The 23,176-nt window shown below is 33.6% G+C and overlaps 1 protein-coding gene across 1 annotated transcript in view; it reads right to left on the minus strand.

Moving 5' to 3' along the window:
- LOC129228486 (neurogenic locus Notch protein-like) overlaps window positions 1-23,176 on the minus strand; it is a 39,859-nt gene that overhangs the window by 14,981 nt on the left and 1,702 nt on the right. The window contains exons 3-22 of the mRNA XM_054863167.1: window positions 22,650-22,772; window positions 21,382-21,504; window positions 20,423-20,536; window positions 20,181-20,312; window positions 19,306-19,431; window positions 18,997-19,119; window positions 18,738-18,872; window positions 18,352-18,486; window positions 17,969-18,097; window positions 17,131-17,238; window positions 16,878-17,000; window positions 15,219-15,350; window positions 14,149-14,280; window positions 11,999-12,136; window positions 10,323-10,442; window positions 9,993-10,121; window positions 7,990-8,127; window positions 6,483-6,596; window positions 5,621-5,758; window positions 4,890-4,970 (exon numbers count right to left, since the gene is read on the minus strand). Coding sequence (XP_054719142.1) covers window positions 4,890-4,970; window positions 5,621-5,758; window positions 6,483-6,596; window positions 7,990-8,127; window positions 9,993-10,121; window positions 10,323-10,442; window positions 11,999-12,136; window positions 14,149-14,280; window positions 15,219-15,350; window positions 16,878-17,000; window positions 17,131-17,238; window positions 17,969-18,097; window positions 18,352-18,486; window positions 18,738-18,872; window positions 18,997-19,119; window positions 19,306-19,431; window positions 20,181-20,312; window positions 20,423-20,536; window positions 21,382-21,504; window positions 22,650-22,772 — 2,493 coding nt within the window. The remainder of the gene's footprint in view (window positions 1-4,889; window positions 4,971-5,620; window positions 5,759-6,482; window positions 6,597-7,989; window positions 8,128-9,992; window positions 10,122-10,322; window positions 10,443-11,998; window positions 12,137-14,148; window positions 14,281-15,218; window positions 15,351-16,877; window positions 17,001-17,130; window positions 17,239-17,968; window positions 18,098-18,351; window positions 18,487-18,737; window positions 18,873-18,996; window positions 19,120-19,305; window positions 19,432-20,180; window positions 20,313-20,422; window positions 20,537-21,381; window positions 21,505-22,649; window positions 22,773-23,176) is intronic.

Raw genomic sequence — 23,176 nt, forward strand, 5'->3', positions numbered from 1 at the left:
CGTTCTATTTTTCTCTTTAATTATAAATTTAATTATTTATTTAATTTATTCTTTAATTAAAAGAAATGTTTTACAAAACATTCTACTTGGCCTTCTGGGGGATCACGGGTCCTGCCGCCCTGTGTCCCCCCCCTCCCGCCTCCACCTCTGATAGCGCCACTGAATTGCAGAAGCTTTAAATACAATGATCAACCCTTCACCAAATAAATGCAAAATACAGTTTAAACTGGTTTGTGTTCAATGAGGCTTATTTTGAAAGATTATTGGAAAACAGCTACAAAAAGCAAGTACAGAAATTTGGGAGACTTAAAATGACCCTAAAGTGGATAAATTGAACTACGACTGGAAAGCTGTATTGTACCATATCGACGAGTCTTAAAAAATAAGTACGATGAAAAATATTTACTCTCAGTCCCCGAACTCGACCTTTTATGTATTTAACTTTCCGTAGTCTTATAACTTAGCATAGCTTATAAACTGTGACGAAAGCATTTAATTTTTGTATTTTTCTATAGTATCCTTACATTCCTGCAGTGCCGGATTTTCGATTTTTTAGAACTGAAGCAAATTGCATTATAATAGGGGACTAGTTGATGCAGTTATAACTTATTAAAAGTTTCCCGTAGGATGAGTTCCCTCTAAGCTATTTTAACTAACACCAAAAATTAATCCTTTAAGTGTCAACTACAGGTGGTTTTTTTTTACTCTGTTTTCTGCACAGTTTTAGGTTTACTTAAGAGTTTTTTGTTTTGGAGAAGGATATTCCCCAGTTCCCCTCTTTGAGTCCGCTTTTGCAATTCTCTCCTCGCTTTTCCCTGCGTCTTTCTTCAAGTTCAATTTTTATAAAACAGAAGAATTTTCCTGCACTCTGTTCTTAAAATGCTTAGGTACACTTGTGATTTTTGGGGGAAGGAGAACATTTCCCCAGATCACCACCGTGGATCCACTTCCGATATTGTCGCATCGCTTTTCCTGGAGCCTTTTATCAAATTCTAAAAAACGGAAAAAAATTTCTGTACTCTGTTTTCTGAACAGTTTTAGAATCACTTGGGATTTTGTTTTGGAGAAAGACGTTCACCAGTTCCTTTCTTTAAACCTGCTTTTGTAATTCTCCCCTCTCTTTCCCCTGCTCCTTTCTTCAAGTTCAATTTTTATAAAACAGAAGAATTTTCCTGCACTCTGTTCTAAAAATTTTTAGGAACACGTGGGATTTTTGGTGGAAGGAGAACATTGCCCCAGTTCCCCTCCTTCGATCCACTTTTGCTCTTGTCTAATCGCTTTTCCTGGAGCCTTTTGTAGTTCTAACAAACGGAACATGGGAACATTCCCCAGTTCTCCTCTTTAGATCTGCTTTTGCAATTCTCTCCTCGCTTTTTCTTGCACCTTTCTTCTAGCTCAAGTTCTATATAACAGGGGAATTTCGCTGTACTATGCTGTGAAAAATTTTAAATACACATGATATTTTAGAGGGAGTGGAACGTTCCCCCCAGTTCCCCTCCGTGGATCCGCTTCTGTTGTTGCCTAATTGCTTTTCCTGGTGCCTTATCACGTTCTAAAAAACTTAAACATTTTCCTGTACTCTGTTTTTTGAACAGCTTTAGGCACACTTGTTTTTTTCCCCCGAGGTGCGTGTGTGGGGTGGAGGCATTCCAGCAGTTCCTATTCTTACCAGGAAACATCACGATCAAGGAAATTCAAAAAAAATTCCAAATTGGTGGTATTCGAAAGAGCATTGGAAAACATGTTTATGGCACTGAAACTACGTGCCCTCGTGACCACGTTATCAAAATATGAGGTCTTAAAAAATTGCCGAAATTTTTAGTAAAGTCGCCAAATTTAGCGAGTTTTGTTCAGAAATGTAAGGTATGACGCGAATTCAACATATGCCTCTGACAAGACATTTCACTTCCATATTTGGTCTGCTGCGATTACTGCAACCGATCTGTCATAGGGTTCGAGCACAAAATCTCGTTTAAAATTCCACAGATGTAATGATATTTTAGCATCCAATAGAACGTATTAACGAATACATTTGAATATACCGTTCAAAGTTTAAACTTTTTTGTTAGTCTTAAGACTGTCTGTTAAAAAACTGATGTTTAAAACTTTTATGCTTCTGCGGGTGAAATATTTCCACTGAAAGAGTTTATTCGATGATGAAACTGTTTTGAAAAAAATAGGATAGCCGTAGAGAAACGGTAAACACACGTTAAAGTCTTTTTTTTTTTTTTGAAAAGTCGTAAATCGGAAGTCTTCAACAGTATCTAAATACGAAAAAAACGACATTTTTAAAGATTTCAAATCATGTTCTCAAATTTAAAAAAAAACGATTATTTCCAGTGTGTTTTTCGTTATGTGTATCATTTTCAAGTTATGTGTATCGTTTTCAAGTTCTGTGTAAGCCCTTTAACAAGTCAAATAAAAAAAAAAACTGTATTATATTTTATTTTGCTCGTATTTGAATTCCCTTTTAACGTGAAACATAATTGGTAAAAGTGACTTCAGTATTTTTAAAAATGACTAAATAACATGCAATATGATGTGTATTTACGTTATAGTGATTTTCAGTTGCAGTGGCTTTTTCGAACTACAGGGGTTGTTGTAATGAACGTCGACGATAAAATTTCTGATAAGAATCTGTTATGAAGTAATTTCCGACATCGTTAGTTTTGCTGTGCAAATTTTTGACATTTATTATCCGTTGTTTTCTTTTTTTTTAATTATTTTTTTTTCGATTTTAAATTAAAAATTAAACATTTTTGGTAGCAGTGGTCAGACAATAAAACTTCACGAATGATAATAACTTTTGAAAAAACAAATAAGAGCTGGGATACTACAATCCATGATCATTTTCTTTCAACATCAAAAACTATCCATTTTGTTTTCAATATATAAGCTTTAATAAGCATTTTTTTTAACTTATTCATATTAATTCTCGTACATAATTAGTAATTACTTACAACACATTTCATAACAAGAGTACAAACTTAAATTAGTTAAGTAAAACACACTTGAAATGCACTTAAATTCTGAAATGCATTATTATCACGATTACAAAGTTAAATCCTACGTTCAATTTCGTTATAAAGTTTTAGCTCCTCTGGATAAAGCTCTCTAATTTCCATTTCACAGGCTTCATAGTTACTTTTTAATTTTACACACACAAGTAAATTGTTAATTCGAAACATCGTTTACTCGCTTTGCAAATGACCAGAAATGGCAATGAGTCTTGCTAGACGCAGGCGATGAAATCACGTGGTATTTTCCATTTCTAGCCAAATCTTTAAATTTGGCGAATTTTCGCAAGATTTCGACAGACTTTGACCCTCCATATCTCAAAAACAAAAGGACGAGGGCACACAATATTTGGGTCAAATTTTTTTCTAAAGATACTCTTTTGAATGCGACCATTTTTAACTTTTTTCATGATTACTGAATTCGTGATGTTTCCTGGTTAGATCCGCGTTTGAAATTCTCTCCTCGCTTTTTCTGGCGCCTTTCTTAAAGTTAAAGTTTTGGAAAACGGAATTATTTTCCCGCACTCCCTTTTGAAAAATTTTAGGCACACTTGGGATTTTGGAGGGGGAACGTTCCCCCAGTTCCCCTCTCGTGGATCCGCGCCTGCCTCGGAAGGAATAACTGAGTTGACGGTGTATTTTATGTACAAAAGATGTAATTTAAAATGCAACAAACTGATAAAAATGAATAAATTACTTAATTTTTAAAGTGCCTTTTAATCCAATTTTCCAAGATTTTTTCCCCATCATCATCGGGGAGTAAAAAGTGATTCTCCGACTCTCCCCCCCCCTACCTTCAAGTTCTCGCAAAAACTTTGATTCTTTCGCTTTTCAGAATGCCTTAAAACCAATTTAATCAACTTAAATCGAGATGTTAGGTACACTTTAGCTCAAAACGAATGAAGAAACAGCAAAATGTATTCTTCCATACCTACGATACTGCTCCAATGGCGTGTCATAACTCTCTATTGTTCAATGACAACGATTGTTCAACAAAAGAAATTTTATTAATTTTTTCTTCTAAACGAATTTTAATTTTTCATTGAGAAAATAGAAAAATTATTTGACAAGAGAAAATGACAGAAGAAATGTATTTTATGCCTTTGGAACCGCACGCGTCCAAATGGAACAGCACGCCCCCCCCCCCCCCCCCCCCGATCCGCCGCAGTAGTAATTTTTTATTTAGCTTTACAATCTTTAGAGAACTGTTAAATGAATTTGGTCACGTGTCTTAATTACAAACTCAGTACTTACAGCTTTTTTCTTTTTTTTTTCGAGTTCTATAATTAAACATTTTCACTTCACAATATCTCATGTCTCATTTTTCTTTTGAAAATGCAAAAATTATTATAAATTATGTCTGAACCAACCGTAAACAGGGGAGAGTCGGGAGGAATGGGAAGATAGGAAGAATGGGAAATCACGGCTGGACAAGGTAGGGAATTTTTTTCATATTTTATATCGGCATAAATGCAACGCAGTCCCGCCCATTCTTCCCAAATACCCCGTACTGTAATATCAGATACTGTCGAAGCTATGAAAACTGTCGAAATGAATTCTTAAATTCATTTCACGAAAATGGCTTACGACTTTTACCATAACTGCGTGTGAATGCTGCCCAAAAAGATGATTGTATGACTGCGATGGCACAAATCTTCTCAAAAAAAAAATCAATTTTTGTAACGTAAAAACCAATAAATTGTGTGGGAATTTCATACACTTTCGACCAATAAAATATAAAATTCAATGAAAGGCAACAAAACGAATAATTCTTCCGTTTATTTACTCCAGATAGGACATATAACTTATAGCAATTACTCTTAACCAGTTGAGATGAAATTTGCTCCATAATTTAGGCAAAATAAAACTCACCAACACAAGCTCCTCCACGAGAATCGCACACAGCATTGCGAGGGCACTGTCTGTTTGATGAGCATCCTGTTGCACCACGACCTAAAGCAATGAAAGAAGTTCAAATAAAAATTAATAGTATGCAAAAGGACCGTTCCTAAGACGAATCTATAACTGTAAAGTAAGTTTTAGGATAGTGCGAGAACACTGAACGTATATATTTTATAAAGTTTCTAATCGAATTTATAAGATCTACATTCATAATTTGATTTTAAATCAAATTCTATTTATTCGACGCAAAAAGGATATCCATCGATGTTTCTTTCTTATCTGAGAAAAACCATGATTACCGATATTCTTCCCAAAATAGGGTATTATACGTACTTTTTGCAGTCACTAGATCGATTCCTGGAGGATATTCACTCTAATATCGAATATTTCGGCCAGTTATAAGACCTAAGAATGCTTTCTAGATTAAGAACCCATCACATACAAAAAAAGACTATCCTAAAAACTAATCTATAATTGTAAATTACTGTGAGTATTTCGAGGACATAGAACGAATCTGTCCTGGAAAGTTCATAACAGAATTTAATGCTCAAGTTCTAGAGTGGTCAATTTGTTTTTGAATGTAATTCTGATTTATTCAACGCAAAAAAAAAAAAAAAAAAGAATTATTGCACATTTCTTTTTTGTCTGGGAAAAACCTTGATAGTATTAGTTTCCCTTAAAATCAAGAATTATATACTTACATCCCCCTTTGTAGGCATCTCCAGAGGTTCCCGGTGGGCATACACACTCATATCCGCCCAACCTGTTGATGCAGGTGGCTCCCACCGAGCATGGTCCATTCGGATCTATTCCTAATTCGGATGAACACTCGTCGATGTCTGGAAGTAAAGACAATGACACAATTAGGGAGTTTTCATTAAAGAAGAAAATACATTTATAGATTATTTTATCAGACTTGCTTTTAATATTGCCCATTCTACAAATTCCTTCTTTTATATCTTACTTCCTGTGCGTTGGACAGCTGCTCATTTCACATCATTTGCATAACATCGTTTGCAGTGACGTGCGTCTAGGCTAAAACTTGCATAAATTTCTGACCACGTGTTCCTGGTGCTGCATTTATATTGTTGAACAGTGTATTTACTTTAAAATAAAATTGTTTGTAAATTTCTGGTTTTAAATCTTACAAATATTTTGACAACTATTGAAAAATCACAACCACAAATTTTCTGGGCAATCTGTACAAAGTTCTAAATTGGTATAGGGCTTTAAACCTACATGAGGCTCAACGAGGTATTTTTTTTTTTTTTTTTTGTATTTAAACCTCTTTTAGAAGCTTGGTAAATTAGTTTTCTCTACTACAATAATTATTTAATAGAAAATATGACAACAGAATATGCGCAGTGGTTTTAATGGGTCCCTAAAAACAGTTCTGCCAACTGCCTTCATAGAGCGCATTGAGTATAAAAATATTTACAGCTCGCAACATAAAAAAAAATTTGAACCTTTGAAACTAGTAAAATACGTAAATATAAAATGCATAGTGATGGAAAACAGTAAAAGGATTAGGATAGATTTAGGTGTTAAAGAAAATTTATTTACCTTTGCATTCTCTGTTCGGATCCCCAGAGCATCCAGGAATACAAACACATTTGGGCCCTTTCCCTGTTAATTCGCATTTTGCATTCTGTCCACAAGAATAATACTCACAAGGATCTGTAATAGACAATTCAGCTTTTTGAATCCAAACAGATTCCTAAACTCACACAATTTTTAAGTTAAGTAATGAATGAATGACAAGTAATGGCAACAAAGGATATTTAAGTTACAAATTCTTTTTGGTGTATTATACATGAATTTTTACTAAAACCAAATTCTCTAATAAAGGTATATGAAGTAGGTGCGAAATTCTTATAAGATATCAATAGTTAAACATTAAATTATTTAATAGAGAAATAAATTATGGGTCTACATACGCCTGCATTTTTGGCCGTCCAAAAAGTATGGAGCCAAACATTGGCATTGTCCCTTAACACAGTTCATATTTTCGGGGCAACTGTTTTGACCTCGGCATTCGATTTCTGTAAAAAAGAAAAGAGAAGACATGAATTGAAGAACTAAAAAATGATATCCAACAGGTCTCAAAACTGCAAGTTCGTAATTTTTAGAATGATTGTCTTTAACTTAATTAATTATATAAATATCATAGGAATAATAATTTCAAGAAAATATTCCGTGAAATAAAATTCCCTCCCTATCGTGTTTATCAAAAATTCATCTATATGTACATTTATCTATCTATATCCATATGTACAAAATTAATTTTGAAAAAATATGTTGTAAACTGCAGTTTTCCCCTAGCTTGTTTATTAAAAATTCAAGAAAAGTTTCAAATTTTAAGAAAACACTTTTGTTTAATTTTTACTGATAACTGCAGCGATCTGATAACTACAAGAATGGGTCTAAGTTTGCTTTATAGGTCTAGTAACGTCACTGCGTGACATTAGACGAAGTAAAAGTATTGTTTCCGTAGAGAAACGATGTTTAATTCTATTCCATACTTAAATAAATATAGTAAAAAGAAAAAAAAAACATTCAATGTTTCAGATTTGCATTTTTGAGCAATGAAAAATATTTCGACATTACCATAGCTTGAGATCGACAAATAGTTTGCTTATCTTTTCGTTGGATGAGCCTATATGATCATAAAACTTCCGCAAAAATCGCGTTTTAAAACGTCTTTTCAAAAATTCATTGAAAATATGTAAACCACTCAATTTGTGAAAATTTACTTATCACATTCAAAGTTGGATTTTTTTCACAATCATTCTAAAATATATGAAATCATTCAGTTTGTGAAAATTTATTTATCACATTTGAAATGGGATTTTTTTCACAATCACTCTAAAAATACATAAAATCACTCGATTTGTTAAAATTTACTCATGACATTTAAAATTGGACTTTTTAATCATTCAAAAATGCATTAAAAATATATAAAATCCTTCAGTTTGTTAAAGTTTACTTATCACGGTTGAAATTGGATTGTTTGCAATCATTCCAATAAGTAAATAAATAAATATAAATAAAAATTAAAATTAAATAGTACCGATTCTACTGCAACCCTGTCTTGGATTTCCAGTGTATCCTGAAAGGCAGAGGCACTGATAGGCGCCTGGTAGATTAATGCACTCTGCATTGGCTCCACACAAAGACCAGTCTTTGATTTCAGTACACTCGTTAATATCTAGCGAAAAAATAAAATGATAAATTTATTAAATTTAACACGTAAAACAGGTATAAAAACCAATATAGAATTTTTTCAGTTATAGCTATCTTGTTATCTTAGAAAGTATAAAATGTGAAAAGTATCTAGTTTGTACGGTTTAAAAAGTAGCAAACGTAACGCATCTGAATGGCGGGTTCTGCACTCATTGGCTATTACTCCATTTGACTTCATTTTTTTCGTTCAAAAAAGAGTGAGCTTTTGCATGCCTTTAAGAGAAAGGAAAATTTCATTCATTCGCGAGAGTCTGTGACATGATGAAGCAGTCACTTTGGTTTTGTCTGCTCAGACAGAATGACCCAACGTTAAAAATCATTTTTGTTTCATTTCAAACTTAAAACATTTGTTAATAGATGTATTTGATTTCCGTAGTTGAAAAAGTATTTGAAATATTATGACTTAAATTTCGTTGACATCAATTTTGATAGTGCAATTTATACTACAGATTTTCAAAATAATGACAAAATGTTTAATGTGCTGAAAAAGGTTTTTTTAAACATATCATAATTTACGAAAAAAAAAAAAAATCAAAATGTCCCTGAACTTGGTGACCATCGGCAATTCGAAACCGAAAATTAGCCGCCAAAAAAGAAAAAATAAAGCTTGGCGATATTTCGCCAATTTCCAGCGAAGCCCATAGGACCTTACATTAATTGTTGGCCTAAGCAAGAAAAATAACTTACAAAAATTCTGCAGAAAGGAAGGTAATTTTGAATAAAAATTTATGAAACAAACACTATATTTGAGAATGTTACAGCAGAATAAGCACATATATATATAAACGTAAAATAACATCAATCTACAAAATAATAAGTCTTGAAAATCCGAGTTAATTGGGGTTTCATGTCACCTCGGATTACTAAAAACTCGGGATTATCCGGAAAGTTCTTCCAGATTGGAAATTGGCACTATTCTGACGACATAAGAAAAGGGCACATTTTATTTGCTTGAAAGAAAATGAAGTATTTCCTTCACGAAAATTTTATCACTCGAATATCAACATAAATTTCCGCTTTAATTGCATCTAAACAAATTTGGCTTTAGTTTTTCACGATGTCGGTACGTATTTATGTGCGCACATTTTTGGGCAACCAAAACATGCATTTTGACTGCGTCCAAACATTTCGACGAGTTTTCTTTATTCATCAGAGTATGCGTATATATGTTGCATAACACAAAAACGGTTAGTAGTAAAAGGTTAAAACTTCATATACGAAACTTCATACACAATCAGGTACTCCAAAAGGGATGTTAACACGTTCCTTGTCGAAAATCAGTGTCAATTTTGCGTATCAAGTTATTATCTTCGAGGCATCTCTGAATATATATCTTGTAGTCAATGTATATTTCGTGCCTCTTTGAGAGTTGTTGAAACAAACCGCTCAATGTCTTTTTATTGGTAGTTAATCCGTTTTACAGTAGAAAATTTTTTATTTTCAGATTTTAATGAAAATATTATTTTTAGCGACAAAAAATTAATTTAAAATATAAATGAAGCATCTCGGATTAAGCGGAACCTCGAACTTTCGGGATTCGTATTTTAGAGACTCTACTGCAGTCATTATGTACAACCCTGAGTGCACTCCAAGTAGCATATAATGTAAGTGTTCATGCTGCTTAGAGCCTCCATAGTAGTAGCGTCCACAAGAGAAAAACCCGAGGTGGGATTTTCCAATATGACAAAACTGTTAAGGTGGGGTTTTTGTGAGAATTACATGCAAATGGATTTTTTTTTTTTTGTTTGGAAATTTGGAAAATATTTCAGGAATAGCGTAATTCCGCGTCATAGTGCAAACCCTATGTGTTTTTAACTCCAACAAACCTACCTCTACAAAATCCAGTAGCGTCCAGTGTGTATCCACGGGGGCAGATGCAGAAGCCGTATCCATTTCCTGTAAATACACATTCCTGATTTTCCGGGCATGGGTTGGTTGTGGAGCAGTTGCGACTCACCACTGCAAGGAAACAAAAGAAATATTTAGTAAACTCTAAGTTTGAGAAAAAAAAAAAAATATGCATATACTCATTTAGCGCACAAAGAAATTTTGCTTCAGAAATTTCTTTTCTTGAATGAGTTTTAGATTTTAGCTTCAGTTATATTAAAACCAATCTGATTGATGTTAAAGAATTGCTTCCATCATGCGTACTATACTTACATATGCAGTACTCTCCGTCTTGTACAAATGGTGGTTTACATCCACAGTGTTGACCTTGAGCACCGTCGTCCAAGCAAAATGTGTTTCCAGGACATTGCTCGTGTGTTCGACATTCCATCACTGAAACAGAGGACAAAAATGAGAAATTTATCTTTTACAGCAAATGAATTACCGTCTTCCCTCCTGGTATTAAGCTTTGACAAATCATAAATCATTTCAAGACATTCGCTGTTACAATACCTGAACGAACATGCACCTCCTCTGACGTCCTCCATGCGCAATCGCATTTTCAAAGTGAATATCTAAATGAATGTTTAATGCACATACAGCAGAGCTGTATGCAGGTTTTTAGGGTTCAAACCTTACTCAAAATGTTTGGTAACTGTTCCAAAAAACGTTTTTTGTTATACTTTTTTAAAATTATTATTTTTATTTTATTTAATAGACGTTCAAGGAAGTCAGGTCATCAGATATTATATTTTCTCAACTATGCCATTAAAACAGCATCCCTACCTCACCCTCTTCAAATAAGCTCCGGTAATAAAAATTAATAGACATACAAATGAAATTAGATTTGATTAATCAGAGAAAAATGTGCTTGGTAAAACCCTCCCCGAAACAAAAGTCTTGTAACGGCCCTGAAATACCATATTTTTAACTTGAAATAGCTGTTGGAGACCTATTCAAGATTGATTTTATTCGAATGGCTATATGAGAATGTGCCTTCATTCAGTGTTACGTCGATTTGCTTTTTGAGAACGAGATCACAAGTGTTTAATCGTTGGGCGCTGTAAGCGGTAACGCATCTACAATACTTTTGAACTTGGAATAGCTGTTAGAGACCTACCTATTCTCAACTGCTTTCATGCTCAATGAGCACTCATTGACTGTTCCATAGAGTTGCTTTTTGAAAACATGACAAGTGTTTAATCGTTCAGGACTGATTTCATGCAGAATAGCTAAGAAACACTATGCTTTCATTGATTGTTCCAAATTGCTTTTTGAGAATGGATGACAAATCATCTGATGGTAAAAGGTTTATTACAAAAGTTTATGCACTAAAGAACAATGGGAAAATGTGTGCGAATGACCAAGCAGATCAAAGAAGCATTGATCGGCCGTTTCTGAATTTGATTTTTTTATTATGTTATATTGCTGTTGTTGCTCATTAGGAATAGAGCTTAAAGAGTTCTTTTTTATTCTTTTACATTTTCATCATTGTTAAATACTGGTAAGATGATTGGTTTCAAACTCAATTGACGATAGTCAAAGCTTCTTGAGCACTGAGAGTAGACAGTAAAAGCCCAAAAAGACTTTTTGCAATTTTTATCGCAGCACAGTCACATTTCCTGCACAGAACGAATTCAAATCAGGTTAGTGAATTGGCGAAATTTTTTCGTAAGTAGATGGTTCCTTTTATCACCTTCAAAAGGTAGATATTGTTGCAATTTTCCTATTTTATCTCCAAAGTTGTTACTTTATGATGCGTATTCATTGGGATAATATTTTGTGTAATTTATCTTATTTCTCGTAATTTGCGGATGAAGATTGTGTAACGTTTCTCAAAACTATTGTAAAAAGAAAAGAACGAAAATCGAGCATAATTTGCAAAAAATATCAGTTTTCTACATCAAGCATTCTGATTGTTAAAATTTTAGACAAAGTAATAGACTTACTTTCTGGGTAACAGGCGCTGTAAGGATTTCCCATATGTCCTGGTGGGCATCGGCAGATGTAACTACCTTCCATGTTTAAGCAGAATGCTTGTCTGCCACAAGCTGGCTTGTCGCGTTTTTCCGTGCATTCGTTTATGTCTGTAAAAAACAGTTTGGTTGTTAGCATATGCAGCAAAATATGTTAGCAGTTGCAACAAAATTAGAGAAGAAACTGGGAGCACGGAGTAAACTTTCTCAGTGTGCATTTTTATAAAAATGAACTACATATTGAAATTTAACTGATTCTAAGACAAACGAAAGATATACTGAAAAAAAAAAAAAAAAAACGAAACGTCCCACATTGTTTCCAGGCAAAGTTCCAGGATTTCACGGGTTTCTACCAATTTCCAGTGAAAGACAAGTATGTTTGCGAAAAGTAAATAATTCGTTACAAGTTTCATGAACGCTGAATTTTTCACTCTTAAGGGGAAAAAATAGTTACCATTGTGAATCTCAGCTTCCTTATTAGGTATGACACTAGCTTTTATTGGGAAGGCTTCTGAATTCTTCAAGAAGCTTCCAGATTAGTTTCAGGCAAATTACTGACTTTTTGTGGATGAATTCAACAGGAAATGACTTCATTTTTATTTAGGAGGAAGCTTCCAGGTTAATTTCAAGAAAGTTAGTGACTTTTAGCGGGAAAGTCCCCCCCCCCCCCTTTTTTGCCGGATATGTTACTAGAGAAAATTAGGCGCACTAGCTGCCCATTATTTTCAAAGAACGTTCTTGATTATTATTTTTTTTTACAGTGTACGCTAGAATGTTTTTATGCAAAAGTGCTTCCGGAAGGAAAACATTCTCCTCTTGACCCTTTAACATTCGACTATGAAATTAAAAAAAAAGTATCAAATAGAGAACAATTTTCTATTAATTCTTATTTGTGTGAATTTGATTATTGCTATATCATACTCAATTGGAATACGATTATATTTTTCACGATTAAAACAATGTTTAGCAAGAAACTCCTAACAAATTCTGAGCGTTAAATAATATATTAATAAGAGGGAATATTAGTTTGCTGCTGTGTTTTCCCACACTATAAAACAATTCAGAATCGTTCTTGGAAAGCAATGGGCAGCTTATGTGCCCAATTTCTCCCTTTCTTGCAAAAAACAGGAATGTTTTCCGCTAAAAATCCGAAACCTTCCTAAAACTGTCCTAGAATCTTTCTGGAAGAATTAAGAAATTTTCCCGGCAAAAACCAGTCCTTTTTCTGGAACAAACCCAGAACCTTCAGAGAAAACTTAGTTGAGTATAAAATAATAGCTGTACACCTTGATTTATCTTGAGAGCTGCTAAAGCATTACTGAAACCATGGCCAAAGCTAAATAAGAATTGCAGGTAATTACCAAGCATCTAATTTCCCTGCAATTCTTGCGAAAGTACGGAATCCAGATACTTACATGCCATCCCCATTAGCAGTGTTTACAAGAAACTGTTGTACCTCGCAAATCCCAGCTCCAACTCCAACTCAAAAAAAAAAAAAAAATAATAATAATAATAATAAATAAATAAATAAAAGGTTGGAAAATTCCCCGTTTACATACAAAAATAGGTTGTCCATTGTATCAGAGAAAGCGGTTTTTACCCAGCATCCGTAGCGGCTATACCCAGCAAGTAGACAAACTGGATAAAAAGTCCGCATTTACTCCAGAAGGAAGCATGAGGAAGAAAAATCCACATTAACCCGGTAAATAACCAGAATGCGGTTTAAAGCAGGTTTTTTTTTTTTTTTTTTTTTTTTGCGGTGTCGAAAGTGTCCATATAAACGCGGCTATTGGGAATTAATATGGACGGATTGTAACCGAACTGAAGGTGATACGTTAAATAAATACCTTCAGCTAATTTTTAAACTGGTAGCTTAAAATATTTTTCACAACGCTCAGAAGTCTGCACTAGCGCAACTTGTAGCAATTCAGGAAACTGTTTAACAAATATACTTGATTTTCACAGGAAATTGAGGAAAACCTGTGAAATCCCGAAACGTTGCCAGAAACCAATTTTTTTACAGCAAAGAATTTTATTTTAAGTGTTTGTGAAAAAAATAATTTAAATTATAAGTATGAATATAATAGAGTTTATAAATGAAATAGCATTTTTTATTTTCTTACCTCTGCATCTGTCTGAGCTTGGATCTCTAGTGTAACCTCGCTTGCAAATACACTGAGGTGTAGTCCCCGTTGAGACACATTCTTCTTTTGCTGGGCAAGGCTTTTTCTCAGAGCAGGTAAGTGTGGAAGGTTCTAAATTAAAAGAAATAACTATTTACAATCAACATAAGATCAAACACATAATGTCAACCGCTTAGAACGAAATAGGGTCTAGCAAAAAAATTAAAGCACTAATGCTTCATTGAATTGAATTTGAAGGGCGAAACTGCAATTTATCTTTACTGAATAACATCTTTTATGCGTTTCTGTTGTTAGTGTACTATACTACCGTAGGACGGTAAACAGCAGTACTTGCAATTTTTATGTTTTTCACTTTTTTTTTTTTGTATTTTTGTCACCTCTTTTACTCTAGTTTAATCGTATATTTTTGTTTATTTGGTACCCGCTGAAAATAAAGCACAAAAGAAGCATTAAATTGTGAGATTCTACCAGTGTTCATGGATAATCAAAAAGATGTTTCTTCAAACATCTCAAAAATTCATTATTGTAGGTACTGCGGTTTACCTGCTCACGGCATATAAAGCAGGCGTATCGATTGTTTACGCACGTGCAAGATGAATTACTTGCTTGTTAATGTACAAAACCACAATGTAGATTATTGTAGATAATTGTGGACACACTTGTCAACAAAATTTTACCAAAAATACGATGATCTTTTTTCACGACCTCTGAGCCAGGTTAACGTTACTCACATTATCACTACTGGCAGAAAACTGTACAAACGTTTGTCTGGAGCATACAAAGGGTGGAACTTACGTTCTGATGACACAGGTAACTAATTATTAAGGATTTTTTAAACATAGCATTAGGTTTTTAAGGCTCAATGGGAACTGATGTGCTACATAAAATGCAGTAATAAGTTGAAAATTGCCATTTCTGGACATATATTAGTCTGGCTCTGAGGAACAGATATGTAAGTGCAATTGGTAATGGAAAAACAAAAGATTAAAACTTATTTTGATAGTAGTATTTGAGAAGTTGAACTTTCATTTTGATTTGTAAAGACATACCACTCTTGATGCATCCTCTATATGGATCTCCTGAATATCCATGTGGGCAGATGCATTCATAAGATCCAGGGCTGTTGCGGCAGGCCGCATCTGGTCCACATACTCGTGCACCACTACTGCATTCATCAATGTCTGAAAGATAAAAAAAATTTAGCTGTTTAAAGAAGCCCAAAGAAAAGAGTTTTTTAATGAGTATAAAAAGATTCGAGTAACTGAAAGGGCAAATAAAAATTACGGACGATTTTTTCTTTTAGGAAAAAGTATGAGGAGCTTTATGGGTTCAGAAAGGAGTCAATGGGAACAAATGAATTTCGTAAGGATTTTTTTTTTTTTTTGCAGAATCGGAGTGTGGTGTATTATGGAGACCATAAGTGAGTTGCTGAAGCTTTCAAGTCTAAAAATGTTTTTGAAGACTCAAAATTGGGCGGCGCGATATATCCTCGGTCAGAGACGATTTTAGTTTGAGATTGCGAAAATAAGGAGAAAGATCAGTGTTTGTCAATAGTTTTCAGATAAATAAAATTATACCCCAAGTTTAAAAAAGTAAAAAATAGTAGCCGTGGGACTGGTCCACAGAAGTTATGTTTTTATTGGTGAAATATTTTTGTAAAGGTTTAAAGTACAACGTTGATTGAAGCTATAAATTTTCATGCTGATACGATACCCAGATGTGCATAAAAGTTCAAGAACTACAAAATCTAACAAAGACATCACTCTCCAGGGTGGGTTGGAACAACCAACCTTTCGGTTGAAAGAAATGTTTGTTGCAAAAGAAGAATCTTTTATCGCGAGTTGGCCAGATTTGACCAATTTTAATATACTATCCGGGTGAAAAGCATTTTATCGGATAACGTTAGATTATTTTAATGACTTTTGAACCAAAACTCAAAACTGTACCGACGCTATTACTCAAATAAGAACTAAATAAGAGAAACAACAGGACTTTCTATTTCGCACAACTACTTTTCAATTATCGAGCACAATCTGAGAACAAATTTTCTGAGAGGAAAAAAAAAAAAAAATCACCCGTATCTATTGTTTTGGAAGAATAATCCCCCAATTGAAAGTTCTAATCAGTTTCGAAAAAAAATAAAAACAGACTTTAATGCAACAGATGTAACGGAAATGATCCATTAAGTACACTACTGCCTCGACGCTTGGGAGACAAAGCAGCAAATGTAGTGAAAATAAAGCCCAACAAACCAGAACACTACTAAAACTCCCTGCGAAAAATAATTACGTCCGTCTTCAAACTGACAAAAAGTCTGAATCTCAAGTTTGTTTCTTATCGAATTAAAGTCGGTTTTACAATATTGAAAAGTACAAGCACAAAGAAATCTGATCCGAAACGCCATGAACTCAAATTTTTGGGAAGGCGGAAATTCTCAGTTTGCCGAATGGAACTCCAAAATTTTGCCAAATGGAACGAAATTTTGCTGAGTGGAACTCCTAATTTTCTGAATAAACTCCAAATTCTGCTAAATGGAACTCCAAATTTCGCCGAATAATGGCAATTTTGTCGAACAGAACTCCAAATTTTGCAAAATAGTCAGACACAAGTTGTCGAATAAGGAAAGCTTTGGAAGGTCACGGTCATCTCCCGTGACCTCCCATCGGTACACTCCTGAATCTGATGTGAAAATGAGACACATAGCATACCAATGCATCCAGGCAAGCTGTTGCTACGTCCTGTAAAACCTGGTGAGCAGACACAAACAGGTTCTTTATGGAGATCGAGTTGGCACGTTGCATGATCACCGCAGAAAACATCATCGCAAGGATCTATAAAACAGAGTGAACAAAATCAAGATCAGTGGTCGAAATCAAAATCAAATTAAATCACATTAAAGAAAGAATATTATTTTATCAGATATTTAGTTTACCTCCTCATGAGAACTGAAAATATACTTACGTTTGCATTCTTCTCCGAAGTATGGCTCAGGACATTCACATTGACTTCTGCTGCAAACTGAGTGCCCACGGCAGGAAGCATCGTCTCGACATTGGACAACCGCAGTACCTGGAAGACAGTTAAGAGAAGCATTAAAATAAGTACTTTAAAAATCTAAAATATTTCTTATCCATATGGAGAAATCCCTATTCAAAACACATTTTGTCTACGGAGTCTTATATTTCAAACCGCACTTGGGGAATAGCCAGAATCGTTTTAGTTATGGAACCTTTCTAGAACATATGTGATAAATATTGTTTGAACGCAATAAATATTGAAAAAGAACATTCTTGATCGTGCGTAGAATGTTTCAGGAGACTTATTAGTTACATACTACTTTTGGAACAAAATAAAATACATTTATTTTGATCATTCTACTAAAAATAGAAATGAGAACAATCAAAACCGAGTACATCAAAATGGCATCAAGATGTCATAAACGTAGTTCATAGTATTTCAGTACAAGAAGTTCCACTAATGGTCTTCAGTATTTCCGTTTTCTTCAGCCTTCAATTAACGAAAAGAGTAAATTATTTCAAATTAATTTTTGTTTACTCTTTGGGTCCGTTTTTATGGTTCTACAGTCATCGGTTTCTCACAAAAGTCCATTTTTTCAATTTTCCCTTTTCGTTTGATTAAAACAATCTAGTCTTTCGTCCTTCAGTAAATAAAATATTTTTCTCCCCTTCTTTTCATACTAATTAATATAAGAGTGAAAACTTGACAGAAATGGGTATTTTCAATTTCCGTATTTGTAGCAAATATGCTAGTGTACGTATATGCAATCCAATTTACTTACACCTAACAAAAGGATCTCCACTCGTTCCGGGTGGACAGCGACAATCAAAAGATCCCGGTCGGTTGGTGCAAATGGCAGAAATGCCACACTTTCCATTAGGTCCAAATGCTTGTGAGCATTCATTTATATCTACGAGGACAAAAATAAGAGTATTTTAGCGGTCATAAGAAAAGTAAATTAAACTCAAAACATTAATAATGCCCAAAACAGACAGGTATAATAAACGATAATCAAGAAACTTTCAGTGTTCGAAGAGTAGTAACTTTAGTTGTTTTTTGTAGTATGTATTGATTTTAAAGACCATTAATTAATCTGAAAATAATTGTAAGATAAACTGAGATGTGTGTGTGTGTGAAATCGAAACAAAAGTGGAAATAATTTACCTTGACATTTAATTCTACCGTTTCCTGTGAACCCTGGTGGACACGCGCAAGCGAAACTTCCCATCGTGTTTGTGCATGTAGCTCCTTCTCCACATTGACCGCTGGGTCCGAATCGGCGATCACACTCATTAATGTCTGGAAGAAGAAAAAAATAACCAGATAAAAACCTTTTCTGCTCTACAGAAAACTAAATACCATCGATAATCAGATAAAAAGTAAGAGATTTGATATATATATATATATATATATATATATATATATATATATATATATATATATATATATATAAAGTCAGCGTTTTGACTTTGGTTGTCGGTTTTATCCGATTTAAAATAAATTTGAATGATTTATGATAAAATAATCTGCATACAATTATTAACACAAACCTTCACAATATCTGAACGGATCACCGGTAAATCCTGGCGGGCAGTAGCAATGATAACTTCCTGGCACGTTATTACACATGGCACCTTGTCCGCAAAGACCTGATGGTCCATGGGCGTTGTCACACTCATTGATGTCTGGTATTAAAAAATAAATAACTCACTGCGTTAATCTTGTAAAAAGCACAATTTATTTAGAATAACATATTTTTGGTGAGACTTTTTAAAATAATTTATAACTTTTCAGAAAACTAAATCTTACCTTGACAACCAGCTCCGACATTCGTTGGATCAAAACTGTATCCCAGGTTGCAAACACAAGTGGCTTCTTTTTCATTTGCTTGGCATGTTGCATGTGTTCCACAATCAATATCGGCACAAGGTGCTGAAAAAGCAGTACGGGTTTGTTAACACATGAAGCAAGAGTAACAACACTAGAAAGATAACTGATCTCGTAAATCCATGATTAAAAACAAACTTATAACTTATAATTTGCATTATGATGATTTCGATCGTATGGAATGGTTTTTATTTGAATGATTTTTATTTGAAGGAAGAAAAATGTACGTACATTTGCAAGCAACTTTTGGATCTCCTCTCAGATTATCTGGACACAAACATTCATAACTTCCATCATTGTTGATACATTTTGCATTTTGTCCACATGGAAATCGTCCAAACAAACATTCATTAATATCTAGAAACAAATGAACATGTATCAAATAAAGATTTTCAGAACCACATAAACAAAAACTGCTTTCTTAAAGTAGATAAAAGCCTTAATTGATTTACTATTCTTTTGCTTCTTTTCGAAACATTAATCTTTCCGAAACCTTCCTTTTAGAACTTTTTCAAAGTCATTTCTATGTTTATGCAATTAAACATCTATATCGCTCTTGTTTTATGATTTAAAATTTGTTATCGTTCCTTCAAGGCATTGAATTTCACGATTAATCCTATTTTCAATCTGAACATTGTCATTAATTTGTATTACACATTAGTACATTACACCTACATTACACATTCAGTAGTTCTCGTTCCAGTGGCGGATTTACAGGTTTGGGTCTCGTTGCAGTGTATTTTTTGGGGCTCCTTTGCCTGTCGCAGAATTATATAAAACATTAATCATGTACATTTCTGAATTCCCTTAAGTTCAAATGGTCGTGGGCCGCCTCGTAATTGCTACAGTTGTGACATGGTAAATCCGCACTCTCCAATCCTTGCGTTTTCATTTCTTTGATTCTCTGTTACCAGCGACCACATTTTATAATTTTTCCTTATAGCGAATAATGTCACAACTTTCCCTGCTACTCCTTTTTAGTGACCAAACTGCGTTGTATTTTTTCGTAATTATTACGGCACATTCATAAACTGCCATTTTAATTAGCGCTATTATGTAACGCTTTTTTAAAGTTGTTAAATTATTATTTGAAAACTATATCTTACCCCTGCAGTGGCTCTCTGAAGCTGGTGATGTTTTTTCATAGCCATTTCTACATTCACATCTGTAACTTCCAACAATATTCTTACATACTGCATTACGGCCACAAATGTTTGGTGTTCTGCACTCATCGATATCTAAAATGCAAAACGAACGATTAATTTTTGGGAGAGTTTAAATATAATTTACCTGTATTAGCATTTATCAAAAGTAGCAAATCATAACGAAGTGATGATTAAATACTAACCAACGCATTCGGACCCAACCACTTGAAAACCAGATCTGCATTGACATCTGGCTCTTTTGCATTCCGCATTTTCTGTACAGTCATAGTCACCTTGGCAATGGATGTCAACTTTAACTGTTAAAAAAATATTAAGTCATCAAAAATGGAAATTCAAACCATCAAATAAGCTAATGACAATTTCCAAAGCAATAAGTTGGATAACAATAATAATAATAACAAAAGAAATTTTGTGTTTCCTCTTTTAAATGTACTTAGTTTGTATTTTCAAGAAGTTTGGGAGTGCAGGAATTAGGAGCGCACTTTTGACGCTTGAACTTTTTCCGCAAAACAAAGGACCAAGTTTTTATAACTAAAACCAACATAGCAAGTACTAGGAACTTACGTAGAAGTTTAAGTGCAGCTATCTATTTTTATTTGCACTATGAGTACTACATTATGAGTACTGCTACCACAGTTTTAATTTCTAAAGATTGCGGAGCATGAGTCAACTTGCCCCAATAATGGGATTATTTGTCACACAGTCTGGAGTAGGTTGCGCTGATAAGGTATAGAAGAACTTGAATTCGTTACATTGTTTCAAAAAATAAATAAATAAATAAATAAATAAATAAAATAAATAAATAAATAAACAAATAAATATTAGTTTAGTAAAACAGGTGATTAAACAAGTTATTTTTTTATTTAAATAAAAAAAGTGGGAAAAAAGTGCGCTATCTGATTTACAGCTGAATCCTGAATAGTTATTTTTAGTGTGGTTCCATAGCAACGATAAAATGTAAATCATACTGGAAGTTTTTTAGCGTAAAACTCTTGTGTCTGGTAAAAGCTACTAGAACTTAAAAAAAAGAGAAAGAAATAAAGAAGAAAAAAAAAGGGGGGGGGGTGCTAGAGAAAATAATAAATTTATTAGTTTTTGGTTTCGTAACTATTTTAAAACGTTTTTTTTTAAATGTCATTACCTCTGGTACATTTTTCTCTGGCATTTCCATCGTATCCTTCAAAACAGTTACATTCAAAAGTGCCAGGTAAGTTCCGGCATGCAGCATTGTCTGAGCATGGGTTCTGCTGGCATTCATCAATATCTAAATGAAGACAAAAAACATTTTTGAAAATCAGGAAGAAAATAATTCTGGAAGAAGATTTATTCTATATCAGGGGATTCCCAAACTTTTCGGAATCACGGCACTCTTTGAAGAAAATTGTCCTCACCGCACCCTAGTCTATCTCAATTATGCACATTTACATCGATACCATACATATTTTGCTACCTGTCGCATCTTTCTATTGCACCCAGTTTAGGACAACTTGTTCTACATGTTTTACAAAAGTTATAGTACTATTGACGCTGCTTGTCTTTAATTAATCGGTTTGATAAATGCCATTTTTATAAATGTTAAGTTGCAGAACATAAACTAACACTTCGCTAAAATCAAGAAACATCAACTAAACAGGTAACTTAACGTAGACTGCCGGGGGCAGACAGAGATGAGTTTTAGAGATATTTGAAGAAACGCGTTTGAATTCAATGCTAACAACAGAGAAATGTTGGAATTAAGACTCTTTTTTTTCGCGCTTTTGCTTCAGCGGAAACCAAATAAGCAAACTTGTACAATAAAGCTAACTTACAATAAATGACAAAAATGCAAAAAAAAAAAAAAAAAAAAATCAGTTACTGCCCTTTACATGCCTACTCTCTATGGTAGTATATTTTGTTGACGTTCATCACAGATTTTAATTTTATTCAACGATGAATTGCAAGGTACTAAAATATTTTAAACATTTTGTGATTTCCTCATGAAAAGTGAATTCTGTTGCACAAAAACGAAAAATCAAGCCTTTTATTTTCAAAGCTTATATGATGACGTCATATAAATTTTTATAACCAGTTAAGTACTGAAGTTTTTGCAAAAATAGTCGAAACTTTGTACTAAGATATGAGTAAAATGAGCCAACGTAAATAAAAGTACAAGTAAAAGTTTTAAAAAGAGTTTAAAACTCAGAAAACAGCCGTTATGAGGCTATCAAAACAAATCTTTTCATTACATCATAAAAGATAGCATTACAATAACATGAGCATACCACAAGTTGTTCTCGTAAGAGTACTTATGAATGGACTTGGTAAAGTACGTACGGCAAATATTTAAAGACGGAAGCTGATTTTACAGTTTTGGAGCTAACAAATTTGAAATATTTTCTGCTATGGACATTTACATTATTAGTTCCATACCTAAGCAAGACTGTAGTGGGTTTCCAGTATATCCTTCCAAACAGCTGCAAGTATAAGAACCGATGTTGTTGAAGCATTGAGCATTTCTTCCACAGGCACCTGGTCTGAGACATTCGTCTTCGTCTGTAAAATAAGAGAAACTATTCAGTACTTTAAGAAATTAAAATTCACAGAATAAATTGGCATGCAAGTATAGGAGCAGCACATAGTTGAACATTTTTGATAGCTCTACGAGATAAGCATTTAATGCAGTAACTAAAAAGCTCGTTTTTGCTGCAAGCTTAATTTAACAATTATTTTCTGGCATTGAAAATATTATTGATGCTTTCAAAAGAACGTTTTGTTAGAGATAATGGCACTAAGCCCTATACAAAAGAATGAGAGAAAAATCGAGCCTTAACATCAGCTCTTAACTAATAACTTGGGACAGCTCAAATGATTTCAATATTTCGGATAAAATTCATCTGTGGATCACCAGAAATATTTTTTTGTTTCAGAAAGGACCCTGAAATTGGAAACTGCGTTTT

This window comes from Uloborus diversus, chromosome 8 (assembly GCF_026930045.1).
Source record: "Uloborus diversus isolate 005 chromosome 8, Udiv.v.3.1, whole genome shotgun sequence".
NCBI lineage: Eukaryota > Metazoa > Arthropoda > Arachnida > Araneae > Uloboridae > Uloborus > Uloborus diversus.